The following is an 18,004-nucleotide window of genomic DNA, read 5'->3' on the forward strand; positions in this document are numbered from 1 at the left end:
AGTGGTTAAGAGCACTGGCCTTCTAGAAGAACCAGGGTGGAATCCCAGCACACAGAGCCGCTCACAACCATCTGCAGCACAAGTTCCCTGGAGATCTAACTCTATTCTGGCCTCGTTGGGCACTGCACACATATGGTGCACAGACAAACACCCAAATACATAACACAAAAATAAAGTAGTAAAACAAAAAACAAAGTTGGTGTGGCCATGCACAACTTTAATCCCAGCAGTTGGGAGACATAAGCAGGTGGATCTCTGTGAGTTTTGAGGCCAGTCTGGTCTACTTAGTGAGTTCCAGGACAGCAAGGGCTACAGAGTGAAAACCTGTCTCAAACAATAAGTAAATAAAATAAAATAAATAAATAAAAAGTGGGCAGTGCTTGAGGAATCACATTGAAGACTCCTCTAGCTTCTATTTGCATAGACATCTACACACATATACACACCACACCCACACACCACATACACACAACACACATACACACATATACACATATACCACAAACACATACACCCCCCCACACACATAGCACACACACACACACACACACACACACACACCACACACACACACCACATACACATACCACACACACACACACACACACACTGAAGACCAATTGCCTTAAAATGATTCATTCAGTTAATGGTTTGTTTGGAGAGATTTTCTGCATGTGTTTTATTTTCCATTTCAAAAGTTGTTTTTTTGTTTTTGTTTTCATTTTTTTCTTAAAGTTTTATTTATTTACTATTCTTTCCCCCAACACAACACAACATCTGACTTTCATTTTGAAGTTAAGATATTTTTAAATATATAGGTTGGTTTAATTTAGTGATTTCTGTAATTCAATGTCTCTCAGCAGCTATTGCTTTTTTGTACATTATTATTTTAAAATTTCAAAGTTAACAAGAAACAACATAGGATCCAGATTCCTTATGTATTTTCCATCCTTATGTGGCTATTTTTAATTACTTTATTCTCTCTTTAAAGACTTTATAATTTTAGAAGTACTTACAATTTTTAACATTTATTTTTATTACATACTTATTGGCATTTTGCCTGCATATATGTCTGTGTGAGGGTGTGGTATCCACTGGCACTGGGGTTAAAGTCAATTGTGAGCTGCCATGTGAGTACTGAACCTGGGTCCTCTGGAAGAGCAGTCAGTGCTTTTAACCTCTGAGCAATCTCTCCAGTCCTGACTTTATTTATTTATTGATTGATTTTTGTTTTTTCGAGACATGGTTTCTCTGTGTAGCCCTGGCTGTCCTGGCACTTGCTCTTGTAGACCAGACTAGTCTCGAACTCACAGAGATCCGCCTGCCTCTGTCTCCCAAGTGCTGGGATTAAGGGCATGTGCCACCACTGCCCAGCTCTAACTTTATTATTTTTAAAATGTTTACTTCTGATTGTCTATACCCATTTTTTCTTAAGCTTATGCACACTATTAAACACACTGTAACCTATTTAGAGTTTTTTTTTTTTTTTTTTGGTTGCTTACAGGTGCATGAGTGAGGGGTTACTTACAGGTGCATGGGCACATTACATGGTTACACCACTGAGGGTGGGAATCTCTTCCTCCCCCTGTGTCTGACCTACTTTTCTTTCCTTTCTCCTTCCTTCCTTCTTTCCTTCTCCTCTTCCTCTTCCTCCTCCTCCTCCTCCTCCTCCTCTTCTTCTTCTGGTTTTGTTTTGCTTTTTTTTTTTTTTTGAAACAGGGAAACAGGGTTTCTCTGTGTAACAGCCCTGGCTGTCCTGGAGTTCATTTTGTAGACCAGGCTGGCCTTGAACTCACAGAGATCCACCTACTGAGTTACTTTTCTATTGCTGTGAAGAGACACATGGTCAAGGCAATTTATAAGAGAAAATGTTTATTGGGACTCATGTCTCAGAATTTTGTTGCTGTTGTTGTTTGTTTTTAGAGACAAGGTTTCCCTGTGTAGCCTGGCTGTCCTGGGACTCTCTATATAGACCAGGCTGACCTCAAACTCATAGAGATCTGCTTGACTCCCACATACTGGGATTAAAGGCATGGGCCACCACTGCCTGGCAGATTGTTAGAGTCTATAACCATCATGTTGGGGAGTGTGGCAACAGGCAGGCATGGCACTGGGGCAATAAATGAGAGCTTACATTTGATCTTAACACCTCCCAACTTTAAAAAAAAGAAAAGAAAAAATGGGGTGCGGTACTGTACTTTTAGCACCACTTCCCCTTTTAATCCAGGATCTCTCAGTTGTTCAGGTTATCTTGGATTCATAATGTGGTCCAGAATGGTCTCACACTGGAGGCAATACTTATGCCCAGCCCTCTGAGTGCTTGGATCATGAGATGAGCCTGTTTGCTCAAGCAGTCTCTCTCTCTCTCTCTCTCTCTCTCTCTCTCTCTCTCTCTCTCTCTCTCTCTCTCTCTCTCTCTCTCTCTCTCTCTCTCTCTCTCCCCGCCTTCCTCCCTCTCTCCCTCCCTCTCTCGCACCACATAAGTGCCCGGTGCCCCTAAGCCCCAGAAGAGAGCATTGAAGTTACAGATGGTTTTGAGCCATCATGTGGATGCTGAGATTCGAATCCAAGAACCATCTCTCCAGTTTGGTTTGTATCTTTTCTACCTTTACCGACTGTAATGCGGTAAATCACTGTATCTCAAGTGTCTGTAAAATGGGTTGATAATGCCTGGTACATGGGTCTGCTTTCAGAAGGAAGGCTGTAAAGAGAACTTGAGTTCAATGATTCTTCAAGCCAAGTTTTGGATACTGATCCACACAGGACATGCTTATCCCACACAGTCTGCTCCTCTTAAACTGTCAGAATCCTCAGATCTAGTCACCCCTACGGCAGTGGGACACAGGGACGCGACGTTGTACATTTCTAGCTGTCAGTCTCAGCAGTAAGTCTGGACCAGGACTCCTCAGACGACCTCATCAACACGGAACCTGGCCCCCATCGTACCTGGAAGTTCCTGGCAGGAAGAAGAGAGGTGTAACAACAGGACCACTTCCGTTTCCGGTGACACAAGCGCTTTCATTTTTTCGGCTGTGGAGACTAAGATGGAGGCGTTGTGGGAGTCACGGGCTGGCCACTGGGCCGGGGGGCCGGCTCCGGGGCAGTTTTACCGCGTCCCGTCCACTCCCTGCGCCCTCATGGACCCGGCGTCCGCGCTCTGCGAGGGTCCAATCACCCGGACCCAGTGAGTTGCGCTTTCACCGCGCCAGGAGTGGGCGGCGGGCCGGGACTTGAGGACCGGGCGCGAAGGCGGCAGCTCCCGGAGCCCCGGCCGCTGCGCTGCGCTGCGCTCAAAGACTCTCTTCGTTCTTCAGGAACCCCATGGTGACTGGGACGTCGGTACTCGGGGTGAAGTTCGACTGCGGAGTGGTTATTGCTGCAGACATGCTGGGCTCCTACGGCTCCCTGGCTCGTTTCCGCAATATCTCTCGTATTATGCGAGTCAACGACAGCACTATGCTGGGCGCTTCGGGAGACTACGCCGACTTCCAGTATTTGAAGCAAGTTCTCGGCCAGATGGTGTAAGTCGCCTCCGAGCGGAGCGGAGAACCCCCCGTTTTTGTTGCCTTAGGTGGAATGGGGGGACTTGAGGCTTTGTGGAATTGGTGAGAGAGAGAGAGAGAGAGAGAGAGAGAGAGAGAGAGAGAGAGAGAGTGTGTGTGTGTGTGTGTGTGTGTGTGTGTGTGTGTGTGTAGGGTGGGGAACCTGACTTCCGTTATCATTACTTTCTCAACCAATTGTTTTTAAGGATTGATGAAGAGCTGTTGGGTGATGGACACAGCTATAGCCCTAGAGCTATTCATTCATGGTTGACAAGGGCCATGTACAGCCGACGCTCCAAGATGAATCCTCTGTGGAACACCATGGTCATTGGAGGCTATGCTGATGGAGAAAGGTATTTGATAACTTTCTTGACCACCTGACCTGGCACCTACTAAATGTGTCTCCAGTTCCTTTTTGGTATTTTGAGACAGATTCTCCGTGTAACAGCTCTGGCTGCCCTGGAACTCTCTCTGTAGACCAGGCTGGCCTCTTAGCCCCAGAGAAGTTCCAGTTTTCAGCCAAGAAATAGAAGATTAAGTGAGTTCTTTGATCTGTTTGTCCCTCTAGCTTCCTTGGTTATGTGGACATGCTTGGTGTAGCTTATGAAGCCCCTTCACTAGCCACTGGCTATGGCGCATACTTGGCTCAGGTAAGTAGTGGGCCTGGCAGTGGGGAAAAGAGATGAGAGACTGGGACCCTGATGTTGGGATCTGGTTTTCTTTGTGTGGAAAGAGTGTGTGGACATGACCTTCTGGTGACAAGATGTGGTCACAGGGAATAAGCCTTATTGCAGGGTGGAAGCCCTATGACTTCCCCTTTAATAGGATCTGAGCTGGGCGTGGTGGTACACATCTGTAATCCTAGTGCGCAGGAGACTGGGGCCAGGAGGACTATTCCAGACCACCTTGGGCTGCACAGGAAGACTCCATCTCAAAATCACAACAAAAATGGCTCATGGGTAAAGGCCACGGCTGATAGCTAGCCCAGGATCCCAATGGTGGAGAGGAACCACTGGGAGCTTTTTTCTGACTTCAAATTGCATATGCATACTTATGTACAAAATAAGTATCTGTCCAATGAAACAAAAAAGCCAGCAGTTAATTCTATTGCAACAGTGGGTAGAAGTCTATTCACTTTGTTGATTGTTTACATGGGTTGGAGCAGGTTGCCAGTGTCTAATTTCTCCCATGTCTTGCCCACCTTTTTAGCCTCTGCTTCGAGAAGTTCTAGAGAAACAACCAGTGTTGAGTCAGACTGAGGCCCGAGAGCTTGTAGAACGCTGCATGCGAGTGCTGTACTACCGAGATGCCCGTTCATACAATCGGGTGAGAAATGGGCAGAAAAATACAAATTCTGGGGCCAGGCATATTAATGAACACCTTTAATCTCAACATTCAGGAGGCAGAGGCAGGCAGAACTCTGTGAGGCCAAATTGGTCTACAGAGAGAATTGCAGCACAGCCCAGGGCTACATAGTGAGACCCTGTCTTAAAAACTAAACTGTAAATTCTGGGACCTAGATTTGACCTGTCCAAAACCAGGTATTTTCATTGCATGTTTTGTTTTCTTTCAGTTTCAAATTGCCACTGTAACTGAAAAAGGTGTCGAGATAGAAGGGCCACTGTCAGCAGAGACCAACTGGGATATTGCCCACATGATCAGGTAATTTAAAAGTTACAGTAGGAGAAAAGGTGGGGGAAGAGTTGGAAAGACTTTGGCTTGCACAAAGCTGGGACCTTCTGGAGAGCTGATTCCCAGGGGATGGTTCTCGGGGTAGAGCTCCTTCAGAAGCTGACTCCTTGTACTTCACCTTTTTCCAATGTTCTTTCCTTTTAGTGGCTTTGAATGAGATACAGATGAACTGCCCGCAGTTGAAGCTGTTCCCTTCTATGCTTGAATTAGCTGGCTCAAAGGTAGACTTTTATAAAATAAATCAGCCCTTTGAAATGTTTGGTTAGTTGTTTATTTTGAAATTGGATCTCACTGTGTAGCCCAGGCTGGCATGGAACCCAGAAATCTGCCTGCCTCTGCCTTCCGAATGCTGGAGTTAAAAGCTTGTGCCACCACACCTGGTTATTCCGTGTTTTTATTCTAAGGTCACACCAAGAACTCAACTGCTGCTGTGTTCCATCCTGTGCTGTTTTCTTTCCTGGACAGAGCCATTTAGCTCCTATGTGCGTGTCCAGAGGTTGACGTCAGAAATCTTCCTCAGTCACCCTCCACCTTAATTTTTTTGGAGATAATTCTAACGAACCTGAGCTTACCAATGCAGCCAGGCTGACCAGCCAAGGCCCCAGGGAGCCTGTCTCATCCTAAGGCTGGCATTTTACATGTGTGTACATAGCACATGGGCACTCAACGCTTGCGTGGCAAGCACTTGAGTGAGCCATTTCCCCCTAGTCGCCTCACTGTGACTGAGGTTGACCTCAGCTCAGGTCAGACCTTTCTGCCTCAACCTCCCAAGTGAAGGATTATAGGCAAGCAGTGTTGATGGGGACATTTAGGCTCTTTGAGCAAGTACAGGAGTCTGCATGACAATAGAGAAGACCCCAGGTAGTATTCGATTGGGATAGTCTCACACACTCACTCACTCACACTGGAGGGTGGTGAATGATGGCTGCAAACCTGACTGTTCAAAATGCAATTTCACAGGCAGAGCTACTAAGGTGGTGCTCACTCCCTAAGCCACCACATGTAGCCACACATTCAACTAACATTGTCTATAATTCTAGCACCTGGTACTTGGAAGGAGCATTTGTGTTCATTAAAAGATCCTAAATGGGGGGCTGGAGAGGTGACTCAGCTCAAGAGCAGATGCTACTACTCTTGCAGAAGACCTGACCTGAGTTTGATTACCAGCACCCATGGATGTGTTCCATAACTGCCTCTAAAACTCCAGCTCCAAGGGCTAGCGGATGACTGCTCCACCTGAGCACCTGCACATATCATATATACACATAATAAAATCACTTAAAAAAATTACTAAGTGGCTGGGCATTGGTGGCTAATGCCTTTAATCCCAGCACTCGGGAGGCAGAGGCAAGCCTGGTCTCCAGAGCGAGTGCCAGGATAGGCTCCAAAGCTACACAGAGAAACCCTGTCTCCAAAAACAAATAAAACAATTTTTAGCCGGGCAGTGGTGGCGCATGCCTTTAATCTCAGCACTCGGGAGGCAGAGGCAGGTGGATCTCTGTGAGTTCGAGACTAGCCTGGTCTACAAGAGCTAGTTCCAGGACAGCCTCCAAAGCCACAGAGAAACCCTGTCTCGAAAAACCAAAAAAAAAAAATTTTTTTTACTAAGTGTGGCTGGGTAGATAGCTCAAGTGCTAAAGCATCTGCTGTGCTAGTGTGAAGACTTGAGTCCTCAGAGCCTGTGCAAAGTTGGATAAAGAAGGTCAAATCCCAGGTCCTACAGGGAGATGGGGGGCAGATGCAGGAGAGGCCAGGCACAGGAAGCAGAAAAAACTGTCTCAAATAGGGTGGAGAGTAAAGACACCCAAAGTTGTCATCAGACACCACACCAGTGCTTTTCATAGGAGTACACACACACACACACACACACACACACACACACACACACACACACACACACAGACACACACAGACACACAGTCCTAGGACATATAGGCCTGAAGATCCCCAGATCCCACAAGACAGCAGGAGCTCAAGAGTTGTCCTGACTACTGTGTGCATGTTGTAATAGCATGTGATACCTACATTCAATGCATAAAAATATTCTAAGTGTAGCTGTTAAGGTTGGAAATTAGCTATGGTCTATTTCTGGGGTGGTTTTGAAACTTTATCTTTAAAAATTAGAATAGTAAGTAGGTTTTTCTAATGATGCTGATGCTCTCTGAGAATGATATAGACAGCAGCAGACAGGTTCACATAAAGAAAATCCTGAGCCTTCAATTGGGAATTTTGACATACTTGATCTCAACACAGAAAGTTGTCAATAAATACATGTTTATTGGTTAAACTGAATTATAAAAAACAAAAAAAAAACTTCCTTCTACTACTAAGCCATGCAGGCAGAGTCCACAAAGACAACTTGCTTGCCAAAACCCAGCTGATCCACTGTTACTATTATCTTAAAAAAATGACCCATCCAAAGTCAATGTGCAGAGGCCAGGAACCCAGCTCTGCTAAGGCTGTGGCTGCTGCAGGGACGACCAAAGAGGATTAGGTTTGGACTGAAGTGACCACTTAAGAGTTAGTTCTCCAGCTTTCTCAAAGGCAGAAGGTCGGCTCTGATGTACAGTCCATCAGTAAAATAGCATTAGAGCAAAAAGCTGGGGCAGAGAAGCCCAGGTGGATCCTCGTTCAGATCTCCAACGCCATGGGTTCAGAGCTGGCCAAACTTCTGGGATCCATCCTGTTCACTACGCCATAGTGTGCTGGGAGTTAAAACAAAAACTGCAGGGAGAGGGAGAGGAACCGGAACCGGTGGTCACAAATACCACACATTTACCCTCACATCGTGGATCTCTCCCAGTCTATGAAAGTCTATTAAACAGGGACGCATAGAAAAAGGTTTATAAATCCATTTCCTCTCATTTTATTAAATGTTCCACTTATGTACACTTTAAAGATGAACCACTTACAAGCTTGTGCAGGTTGCCTCCTTGGCTCACAGGAGGGAACATTGCCGAAAGCCTCAGGATGTACAATGGTGTGGCTGTGGGAAAGGTAGACTTGTTTTTTTGTTGTTGTTCTTTTTTCCTCTATGGTATAGTACATTTTGGTTTATCACCATGAGTACATCATTTTCTTAAAAAAAGAAAAAAAAAAAAAAAAAAAGAATCCCTCATGCAAATTGTAGAAAAATTTTCCTTGAAGTTGGCAGTGAAAAATAAAGATTTGTGTCTTTCTCTGTGCACACCTCTATGCTTTTTTTTTTTGTATCAGTTTCTTCTCTAAACATTGAGAGAAACAGGAAAGCCACGGGTTAGCAGGAGTTCAAGTGGTCTGTGTCTTGTTGAGTTCTTTGACACTTAACATATGCTGCCAGTTAGTACCTGTGATGTCTTGAGCAGGTGTGCTGTCCGAAGGTGCTTAACAGGACAAAGTTCAACAAGGCAGGGATTACGCTGGGGGCTCGCTGATGGAAGACAGAGACTAGGGATGGCTTCCACCTGAATACTGTTTGATCACCTCACTCAGGAACTCTTGCTTGCTAGGGACACATGTGCTCCTTTGTCCAGAGTAAAAGATGGCGTGAAAATCAAGAAAGGGGTCAAGGGTCACAAGTGCAAAAAATATTGTTTCTGTTGTGTTTTGGTAGAGGGTGGTGAAGAAGGAAAAATCTATCCATTCTGGATGATTCAAGTGGGTTTCATGCATTTTTAAAGCCACAATTTTATATCTAGAGTTGCTGTAGAAACCAACACCTCTAGAGAGGGAGGGGAAGGGAAGAGAAGGAAAGAGTTCAGTGGGATTCTTTTTTCATTTTCATTTTTTATATAAAAGTGTTAAGACCACAATGAAAAAGATTTATCCACATATGTAATAAACCAGTTTGTGAGCTACATATTTCTTTCCCATCTGCAGAAAAGTTCTCACATTAACAATGATTAGATAGTATCATGCCCAAAGACATTGGCCACACAGTAAAACAAACAAAACCCAGAGATACTATGATACAATTGAGGTAAAAGGGGAAACAACAAAAACAATTTAATATCTGTCCACAAAGGATTGTTTTCCTAGATTTTTGTCAGAAAAATAGCAAACACAGTGATTTAAATTAAAGAAGAAGGGGGGAAAAGTCACAAAAAACTGTTTTTAGCAGAAGTGAGTAACCAATGGACCAGCTCCTCGGCTCAGAAGTGATCACTACTGGCTTTCCTAATAACCCACCAATTCACAGAAGTGTCAATGTCAGGGGAATAGTGGCATAAAATTAAAAATATAACCAAGTACCCCCACTGGTTACTCCCCTTTCTCTAAGCCCTCTACCCTCCTCAGCTTTCCCACCCAACTCCATATGCTCTCATAGCCTCAGCACCTAGATCTCCATCAGATCTAGGTCAGCTTCCTCAAAGCCATAGAAGGACTCCGTCTCACTTTCCCCTTCAAAGAGCTGGTGCAGGCTTTCAGGCTCAACTGTCTCTTCAGGAGAGGATCTGGGTCGGGGGGTAGAAGCCGAGGGTTCCTCAGACCGATCTCCACTCAGCTTCAGCTGCTCCTCTAGGGAGGAAATGAGCTCCTCCTGCATGTCAGCATTGCGTGTAGGTGAGTTAATGTTGCCATCAGGACCTGGCAGAACACTAGCCACAAGGAAGGACCGCTGAACTAGCTCTGGGGAGCCCCCAATGACACCCAGCACCTCACTCAGCCAGGCCAGCACCAGCTGAAGCAGGACATCAGAATCACACGCAGTATCTGCCATTTCCCGAGCCTGCTCCTTCCACTTTTTGTGCAAGAAGTTCTTAACAGTTCGTTTGATGCATACATCTAATGGCTGGATTTTAGAGCTACAGCCTGCAGGGACCACTGCAGGCAAAGTGCTAGAGGCACTAAGCAGGGCCAGTACCTCTTCTGACAAGTGAGTGCGATGACAGTCCATCACCAGCATGCCTTTGCTGTTCTGACAAGCTGTGTGCTTCTTCCACACACGGGTTGACCAAAGCTCCATGATCTCATCATCACTGTAGCCACTCTCTTTGGCCTCTAGCAATATAGAGTCTGGCACATTAGCAAGCCGATTCATTTGTCCTCGGTAGAAAACCAGGGTGGGGAGGACAGTGCCATCTGCCAGGATAGCCAGTACTACATCACACCAAGGTTCCCCTGTGCCCACTGTCTGCAAAGCATTCTCCTTCCGGTCATCACTGCTCAGTACTTCTGTGTCCAGGAACAAAGAGACCTCATCAATTGCCACAATCATAGACAAAGGTAAGTCCTGATTGTGAATCTGCCGCTGAACAAACTCAATGAAGAGTCCTGCATTTTCTGCTACATCCTTCGGTAATGTGTGGGCTACAGCTCGCCGGGCATGAGGAGTGAGGTGGTGCCGCAGCATGAAACGTACAGCCCACTCATAAGATATCTTAAAACCCCCCTCCAAAGAGCGTCCTATTTTGGTGGCCTTCTGAAACAAGGTCTCCTCATTTACAGGTAGCTGTTGCTCTCGCTGGATCAGCACCCACTCAGCCAGTTTCTCTTCTGCCTCAAAGCTGAGATATTTGCCCTCTAAATTCTCTCCCTGAGAGGCCTGGAAGCGTCGAAGCCAACGACGGATTCGACGCTGGGGGTTTCGGAAGTGTTCAGCTGCCAGCTCTGTGTTGCAGCACAGGGCAAACAGTACTACCCGAAGCTTCTTCACAGACAGCTGCTCTTTCTTGCCAACCCCACTGCTGCCTCCACCACCGGATGCTGGTTCAGGTTCCTGGGTGACGGGGCTTCTTCCCTCACCCTGTTCACCGATGTTCAGACATTCAGCCCCCTCTGTGGCCAAGGGTGGTAGGGATAAGGGCTGTGGATGAGTAGGGGTTGCTGGTGGGGTTGCAGTTGAGGCTGGTGATGGAAGTGCCTGGGCCACAGGAACTGCGAGCTCTTGAGGCTCTACTGGGGTGGCTCCTACAGGTTTCACAGTGGCAGCTTTGTTAGGGAGGAAGGGAGGTGGAAGATACACATTCTTCAAGCTCCGGTCATACACTCGTTCAGAAGTCTGGCCAGACCTAAGTGAGTGGAGATGGGGAGCGGAGAGCAAAAACATTGGTTAAACTTAGGAATTTAAATAACAGTGTTAGTAAGAGCAAACATTATGCAAAGTACACATTAAATCATGAAATGAATGTTACCTTGAGTGAGACATCCAACTGAGCCCTGGGAAAATGAGATAAAAAAAAAAGTTAGATCAAGGGGAAAAAACCCCAACTTTCCATAGATAATACCTTGAGATTTCAACACACTACCCACTAACAGACAATTCACGGGCAACCTTTCCAATCTTATCTACCTTCAGGTCTAAGTGTAGTGTGAGTCTAAATAGTGAATGGGTAAGGCCAGAGAAAGATGCTCCTGGCTCATAGAATATGACATCCCTTCTCCCATCACAGTTTCTCCCACTTACCCCTGGGTAAGATGCTGCTAGATCTGTGGGAGGGGTTGAACACCAAATGCTTGGCCATGGCATCTCCCACAGAGGTAGCAAAGGTACATGAAGTGCAGGCCAGCTTGATCCCACTGAGAAAGAAAGAAAAAGAGAGAGAACAAAAGGACCAAGAAAATATTAGATACATATGACAATGACATTAAACAGTTAAACTTTGAGGCTTAAATATCGGAGTGATGCACATAACCACTCCACAAAATAAAGACATAATATTAACAAGTTAAAGAATTAAAATACCAAGAAGTGTTTTATTACCTTACAGAATTTTTAAACAAAGCCAAATACTTGGGGCTCTTCCGTGGAACATGATTGCTGAGAAAGACAAAGAAGCAGAGTTACCAGCCAATGACAATGTCCAACCAAAGAGATGCCTTCTCAATCCAGACCAGTTTGACCATCAGCTTCTCAAACTTCAATATAAACACAAAATAACCTGAGAAACAATTACAATTCACTTTTCATTCAGGTCTAGGATGGGGCTAAGAATTAGCATTTCTAACAAGTTCTCATCCAATGCCTGAACTGCGCTTTCAGTAGCAAGACCCTAGGAGGTTATTTGGAGCACAGATTAACACAGCCAAATGAATATGGGCTTGCTCCTGTATCTTCCTAGAAAAGATGGACAAACGGCTTTAGGAGCTGAAGAAAGAAACAAAATGGAAACAGGAGGCAATGAACCAGAATGAACTAGAAGTCCGGGTTTGCTCTCCACTTACTTGATCATGTGATTGGCATAAGCTCGAGAGCAGCAGGTGCTGTAGCGACAAAGAGAACAATGCACATAGGTCGGGAAATGATTAGGGAAATCCGGGATCTCAAAGCTGCACTCCAGACATGTCTGCCGGCCCATGACACTCCTGTCAGAAAGAAAAATTTCATTACTGCCACTGACCCTGCCGCAGACTGTATCTGATTTCCTTGGCTATTAGAAAATACCCTGCCCACACAGTTCCCACCCTCCTAGCATTTATAAGGAAGCACTGACATTTTCCTCACAGCTCTCTTCTGCATGTTGCGTTGGACAGGGGGATAAAGGAAGACAGGCAACGGGTCGGTGGAGGAGGTCAGTGGCACTGCCTCCTGCAAGGCGCTAGAAGACGTATCATTTGAAGACACAGGAACAGTTCGTGGCTGCCCCCGAGAAGCCCGGATTGTCACCTGAGAATCAAAGGAGGAACAATTAGACAGCACTCACAGTAAACCTCAGGGTGCTGTCTACATGTACTCTTACCCTCCCCGGCTCTGGAAAAGCACCTTCCGGCAAACCCTTTACCTTGGTGCCTGGCTTCAAGCCTTCCAGCTGTTTAGGTTTACGGAACGTTTTATGGTGCTGAAGCTTGTGTTCAATTTTGTCCTTGGCAAAGAGAAACTGTAGCCGGCATTTGTTGCAGTGATAAACATTTCTCTTCTGAAGAGGAGAAAAACAAAACAAAACAGACAAGAATCCCTTAAAGGTTTCCAATGAATCAGTGTCAACATTAATCTTTCTTTCTAGAATTTAACGAGTTAAAAAAAAACTATTTAAGACCAGGAAGCCTATCACTGAGAACCACCATCTCTCGTCCCCAGAAAGTGAAGACCAGGACGCAGATCCTCAGCCACTACTTCGTGACCTGGAGCACGTGGGCCAGCAACACATACTTGCTCACCCTATCATCTGGACATTCTTTATGATTTTTAAAAACACACAAAAGTATACATGGTAAAGCTGTCAAGCAAACAACAACTCAAACTTCTCGTTCTGTTCCCTTCACTCTACGTCTGCCTTTAACCCTGACTCAATGATTGGTTCATTGCCATAGACAGGTAACACCAGGCTCAACAGCACTTTTCACCAACTGCATATGAACAACCACAGAGCAAAGACTCTTGTTTTTCTTTTCTGGTGGGGCTAGGGATACAAGCAAGAAACCAAAGCCTTCCTTATGCAGTAAGCAGCCTATCACCAAGACATTCTCCAGTCACATACAAGACAGTAAGTGCTCCCCTCTGTACTGTCGCTTTTCTCCCTTTTTCTGGGGTGGGAAGGTGGCAGAGGAGGAATGGGGGGAGGCTCTTAATACATCTCTATATATAGATGTTTCAATGTTTTGGGGACCATTTTGAGGACTTGGTCTGCCAAAACAGGACTCATATCTATAATTCTCTTTGCTTGGACAGCAAATAAATGTAACATTAAGCTAACATACAACAATTGGTTTCCACGAGCCATACTATGAAAAGGAGTGAGTGAAGGAGGCACTTTGTGAGAATGCATGTGTGAGCACAGAGCACACAGCACCCACCTTGTTTTCCACTCTGTTTCTCTTACAAACCTTCACTCTCTTCTAGTAGGTTCTTTCTTGTAGCATTGTTTATAAAGACAAGAGTCTCACTGCGTATCCTAGGCTACCCTGGAACTTACTCAGCAGCCTAAGCAGAACTCAAATTGATGGCAATTCTACTGCCTCACCCTCCTGAGTGCTGAGATTACAGTCTGAGCCACCATTCTAGGGTTTCTAAAGCATTTTAAAACAAGGTTATGTCTATTCTATATTGTAAATAAAATACAACAAAACCAGCAACACCAGCCCGTCTTCCCCCAGCACCCCCTTGCCCCTGGGTCACCTGCCCTCTGTCCTGCTCTGTATATGCACATCTCTAGGTTGTCTCCATTACGTTCTCAAGTCCTTTGTTTCTCCTGCTAGAACCCTACCAACCAACCCAACAGTCTCTTAATGTTGATTAATGAAGGGCCTGCCGTGGGTTTCTTTCTAGCTTAACATTCCTGTGGCCTGGGCATTTTGATCACTCTCTTCTCCAGAACACTCAGTTTCCTTGGCATCACAACTCCTACTAGGATTACTGCGGTGGTTTTATGGACAGAAACTTCAAGGGCTCTCAGCCCTTTCCTTGACACATCTGCAGGACTTACAAAGTTTAAAATCAGCTGGGGTCTAGGGATGGCTCAGTGGTTAGAAGTACTACTGGCTGTTCTTCAAAGACTCTGGTTCAATGCCTAGTACCCACACAGTGGCTTACATCTGTAACTCAGGTACAGGGCATGCACATGGGACAGACACACATGTAGGCAAAACAGCATACACATAAGATAAAAATAAAATCAACTAGGTGTGGTAGTACACATCTTTAATCTAAGCAGTCAGGAGGCAGAGGCAGATGAATCTCTCTAAGTTTGAGGCCAGCTAAGGCTAGATTAAAACCTAATGAATTTATATAATAATTCTCAAATTAGTCTCGTAGCAACCCAGACCAGATCTTTTATCTACCTGCTGTTGTAATGTCAACAGACAGTGCTAAGCCCAAATACCCAAATCTGAGTATTCTCTCAAAATTTTCTTTCTCCAGTATTTCTCAGCAAATAGTCCTGGTATTCATCCAACTGTCAGAGATGACTAGGCACCATTTAAGATTTTTTTGACAAAAGATCTTGCTATCTGTAGCCCAGGCTACAGGGCCTCAAGTCCTCAAGCCCTTTGGAACTTAGCCTGACAGCAGCATGGATAGAACTCTGAAGACAAAGACAGTACCTGTTTTAGGAACTATTCTTATTCTCTTGATATTCACTTAACTCATCTCTAAATCTTAAGTACCATATTATCTTAGCAATAACTGTTAACTCTATTCCTTTTCTTCACTTCATAAACAACACCCATTGTCACCTCCTACCTACATGATTAATAAAAAGCCTTTGGCTAGTCTTTTGTCTGCTCCTAGTTTCCATTCAGTTCACTAAGTGCAGCCAGGGAAAAATCTTGAATAAAACAAGTAGGAACCTATCACTCAGGGCTTGAACTCCTGTCCCCACCTAGCTTCTGACACCTGCCTTGTATCCCACTATCTACACAGAACACCTCTCCCTTCCTTACACTGCCCCAGGTGTACCTTGTGCTTCAGGTACACTACTTCTCTGTTCTATTTATTCTTCATCATTATTCATCTTTTGCACCTCAAACACCACTTCCTCCTGGATATCCCCTCAGCTCCCAGGATAGGGAGCTGCTCCTCGCTCTCTTGCCCTGTTAACACATCTCTAACCTCTAACCCAGTATGTAGCAAGTAATAGGAACTGAATGATGTTTATTCACAGTAGTATCTTCTCTACCAACATTGTTTATCTATCTCAACCCTGACCCTAGAATCCAGAAATTCAAATGAGAATACAGGATTGTCTTGGTGCCTGATACCTGGTGCCTCATGTAGTGCTGCTGGAATGCATTGCCATTTTTGAAGACTTTCAGGCAATACGGGCAGAGCAAATGCCGGGTATCTTCATGGATCATCCGAAAATGGACATCTACCTCAGAGTAGAGGGAGGAGCGATACTGACACACCTGAGTCACGTAAGAAGGAAAATAAGAGTAAGAGTGAATAACTGGAGCCATAAAAAGAGGTAACAACAAGGGCTGGGAGGTGGGTATTCTTGAATGCATAGATATTATTGTTCTGGTACTGTAGTGGAGATCTATGTGGGTGATAAGTTTAGCTGTGATAAAAATAGTAAAGGACAGCAGAGTCTGAGAATGACCCATATTTTCTAAGGAATAAAAGCATCCTCTATCCTGAGAGGGGAAGTTTGGGAGACAGACTCTCTTAGTATGCACAGGAGGCCCCTGTCTGGGTGTTACCCTATAGAAAGTCCTAACTACAGGAACTGTGTTAGTCTCCTTCTGTATGTCTTCACAATACCTAAACGGAATGTGTACAGTGGGTATTTAAGAATATTCATTACAGGATTTCTTTATAATCAGTTTTAAAACAAAATGCCTAAAATGCTCTGGAGAAAAAGGCAATACCTGACAAACATAAGGCATCTCTCCAGGCTTATGAGTGTCCTTCATATGCTGGAGAAACAGTGGCTCGCTTTCAAATGCCCACTCACAGATCTTGCACTTGGCTGTAAGAAGAAAAATAATCTAGACATGCACCTGGATGTAAGATCATAGCCCTTAAGATTCTTTCTGACTCTGCATCTCCACTTGCAATCACCAACACTTCTGTAAAATGGTTCTGCTCTAACATTTGTATTGCCAATGACAACTGATGTCCCTATGTCTCTAACTCAGTCTTTTTAAACAAAGTTCTATTCTAGACTGTGAACTGTTTACATTTTAATTTGGGCATTCTCTCTACTTCTAACTTGACATCACATTCTCTGTTTACCATTTCCTATCTCTTACTTCTCTTTTTAACTCAATACCCACTGTTGTCATCACTCAATGACAGGTAAGAACTTGGTAGAAACCCTTATGATTTACTACTATTCATCAGCTTCCATATATCTGCAGTGTGCATTCTTCACTACTGAATGAGTTCTTTTAAAATACAACATGATTTTATGCCTGTGACTAAGGACAAAGATTCTAATTTATATAAGTAATTCATGAATATCTACTGACTGTCCATGAAGTACCAGAAAGAATTTGTTCTGAAAAGGCTGACAAACACTAAGAGATGTTTGCTTTCTGATTTTATGACAGGGTCTCATTACACAACTCTGTATGGCCTGGAATTCATAGACCATTCTGCCTCTGCCTCCCAAGTCAGGGAATAATGGTATGTGTCACCACACTTGGCTGGACAGATGCTCTTACTTTGTCATAAATGGCATTTCTCTTTCTATATTAACAGATTCAAGATAATTATACTCTGAAATCAGCCAATTTGTCAAGCTTGATTATAAGGATATAATTATAAATTTTTCATAAAAATTTTAATTGCTTCATATTTTGAATTATAAAGTATGGCTAGAAAAGGGGACATGTTTGTGTTTTTCTTTGTTCACTGGCCTTTCAAGTTTCTAGAAATATGGAGATTGAAGACTTAAAGTTGTAAGTACTTATCAGACAATGGCCCACCCCTTGAGTCTTTCTAAGTTCTTCCTACATTAAAAACTCTGAAAGTTTAACCACTACTTTTTGTGAAACCTGAACACAAGATCTTTCCCTTCCTGGAATTATCTTACCATCCCTGCTATCACCTAAGGCAGGTTTGATTCTTTAGAGACAGGGTCTTATGTAGCCTAGGATTGCCTTGAACTCAGTGGTGTTTCCTACCTTGGCTTTCTAAGTGCTGGTATTACAGGCATGAGCCTGTAAAACTAACATATAATATTGTTTTATTCTCACTATAATTATGTAAGCTCCTATCCATAACATAATTATACTTAGCATAACTTTTAATAAAACTGGCAATCCTTTAAAGGACACCAGAAATTATCTGAACAGGGAGAGGAGATGGTTCAGTGGTGAAAGTGTATACTGCTTTAGCAGAGAACTGGAGCTTAGTTCCCAGCATACTGGGCAGCTCACAATCATCTCTAACTCTAGCTCCAAGGAAATCT

The 18,004-nt window shown here is 44.3% G+C and overlaps 2 protein-coding genes across 3 annotated transcripts in view; one reads left to right on the forward strand and one right to left on the reverse strand.

Annotated features, from left to right (window-relative positions):
• Nucleotides 1–3,014: 3,014 nt before the first annotated feature.
• Nucleotides 3,015–5,493, forward strand: Psmb4 (proteasome 20S subunit beta 4). The gene is made up of 7 exons (XM_027393551.2): nucleotides 3,015–3,184; nucleotides 3,315–3,521; nucleotides 3,749–3,895; nucleotides 4,111–4,192; nucleotides 4,752–4,868; nucleotides 5,116–5,204; nucleotides 5,379–5,493. The coding sequence occupies exons 1-7, from the start codon at nucleotides 3,045–3,047 to the stop codon at nucleotides 5,389–5,391; spliced, it is 795 nt and encodes a 264-aa protein (XP_027249352.1). The 5' UTR covers nucleotides 3,015–3,044; the 3' UTR covers nucleotides 5,392–5,493.
• A 2,591-nt stretch (nucleotides 5,494–8,084) lies between these two features.
• Pogz (pogo transposable element derived with ZNF domain) overlaps nucleotides 8,085–18,004 on the reverse strand; it is a 38,984-nt gene continuing 29,064 nt past the window's right edge. For both annotated transcript variants that reach the window (XM_027393550.2, XM_027393548.2), the window contains exons 11-19: nucleotides 16,458–16,558; nucleotides 15,849–15,995; nucleotides 12,935–13,069; nucleotides 12,647–12,819; nucleotides 12,378–12,518; nucleotides 11,917–11,973; nucleotides 11,620–11,732; nucleotides 11,348–11,372; nucleotides 8,085–11,224 (exon numbers count right to left, since the gene is read on the reverse strand). In XM_027393550.2, the coding sequence (XP_027249351.1) occupies nucleotides 9,550–11,224; nucleotides 11,348–11,372; nucleotides 11,620–11,732; nucleotides 11,917–11,973; nucleotides 12,378–12,518; nucleotides 12,647–12,819; nucleotides 12,935–13,069; nucleotides 15,849–15,995; nucleotides 16,458–16,558 (2,567 nt within the window). In that variant the 3' untranslated portion in view covers nucleotides 8,085–9,549. The remainder of the gene's footprint in view (nucleotides 11,225–11,347; nucleotides 11,373–11,619; nucleotides 11,733–11,916; nucleotides 11,974–12,377; nucleotides 12,519–12,646; nucleotides 12,820–12,934; nucleotides 13,070–15,848; nucleotides 15,996–16,457; nucleotides 16,559–18,004) is intronic.

This window comes from Cricetulus griseus (assembly GCF_003668045.3).
Source record: "Cricetulus griseus strain 17A/GY chromosome 1 unlocalized genomic scaffold, alternate assembly CriGri-PICRH-1.0 chr1_0, whole genome shotgun sequence".
NCBI classification, from domain to species: domain Eukaryota; kingdom Metazoa; phylum Chordata; class Mammalia; order Rodentia; family Cricetidae; genus Cricetulus; species Cricetulus griseus.

Excerpts from the sequence above, each read along its gene's own strand:
- Psmb4 (XM_027393551.2), top strand. The coding sequence starts at position 3,045 with ATGGAGGCGTTGTGGGAGTCACGGGCTGGCCACTGGGCCGGGGGGCCG. Across the intron at positions 3,522-3,748 it reads CAAGTTCTCGGCCAGATGGT|GATTGATGAAGAGCTGTTGG; the intron begins GTAAGTCGCCTC and ends ATTGTTTTTAAG. Across the intron at positions 4,869-5,115 it reads ATGCCCGTTCATACAATCGG|TTTCAAATTGCCACTGTAAC; the intron begins GTGAGAAATGGG and ends GTTTTCTTTCAG.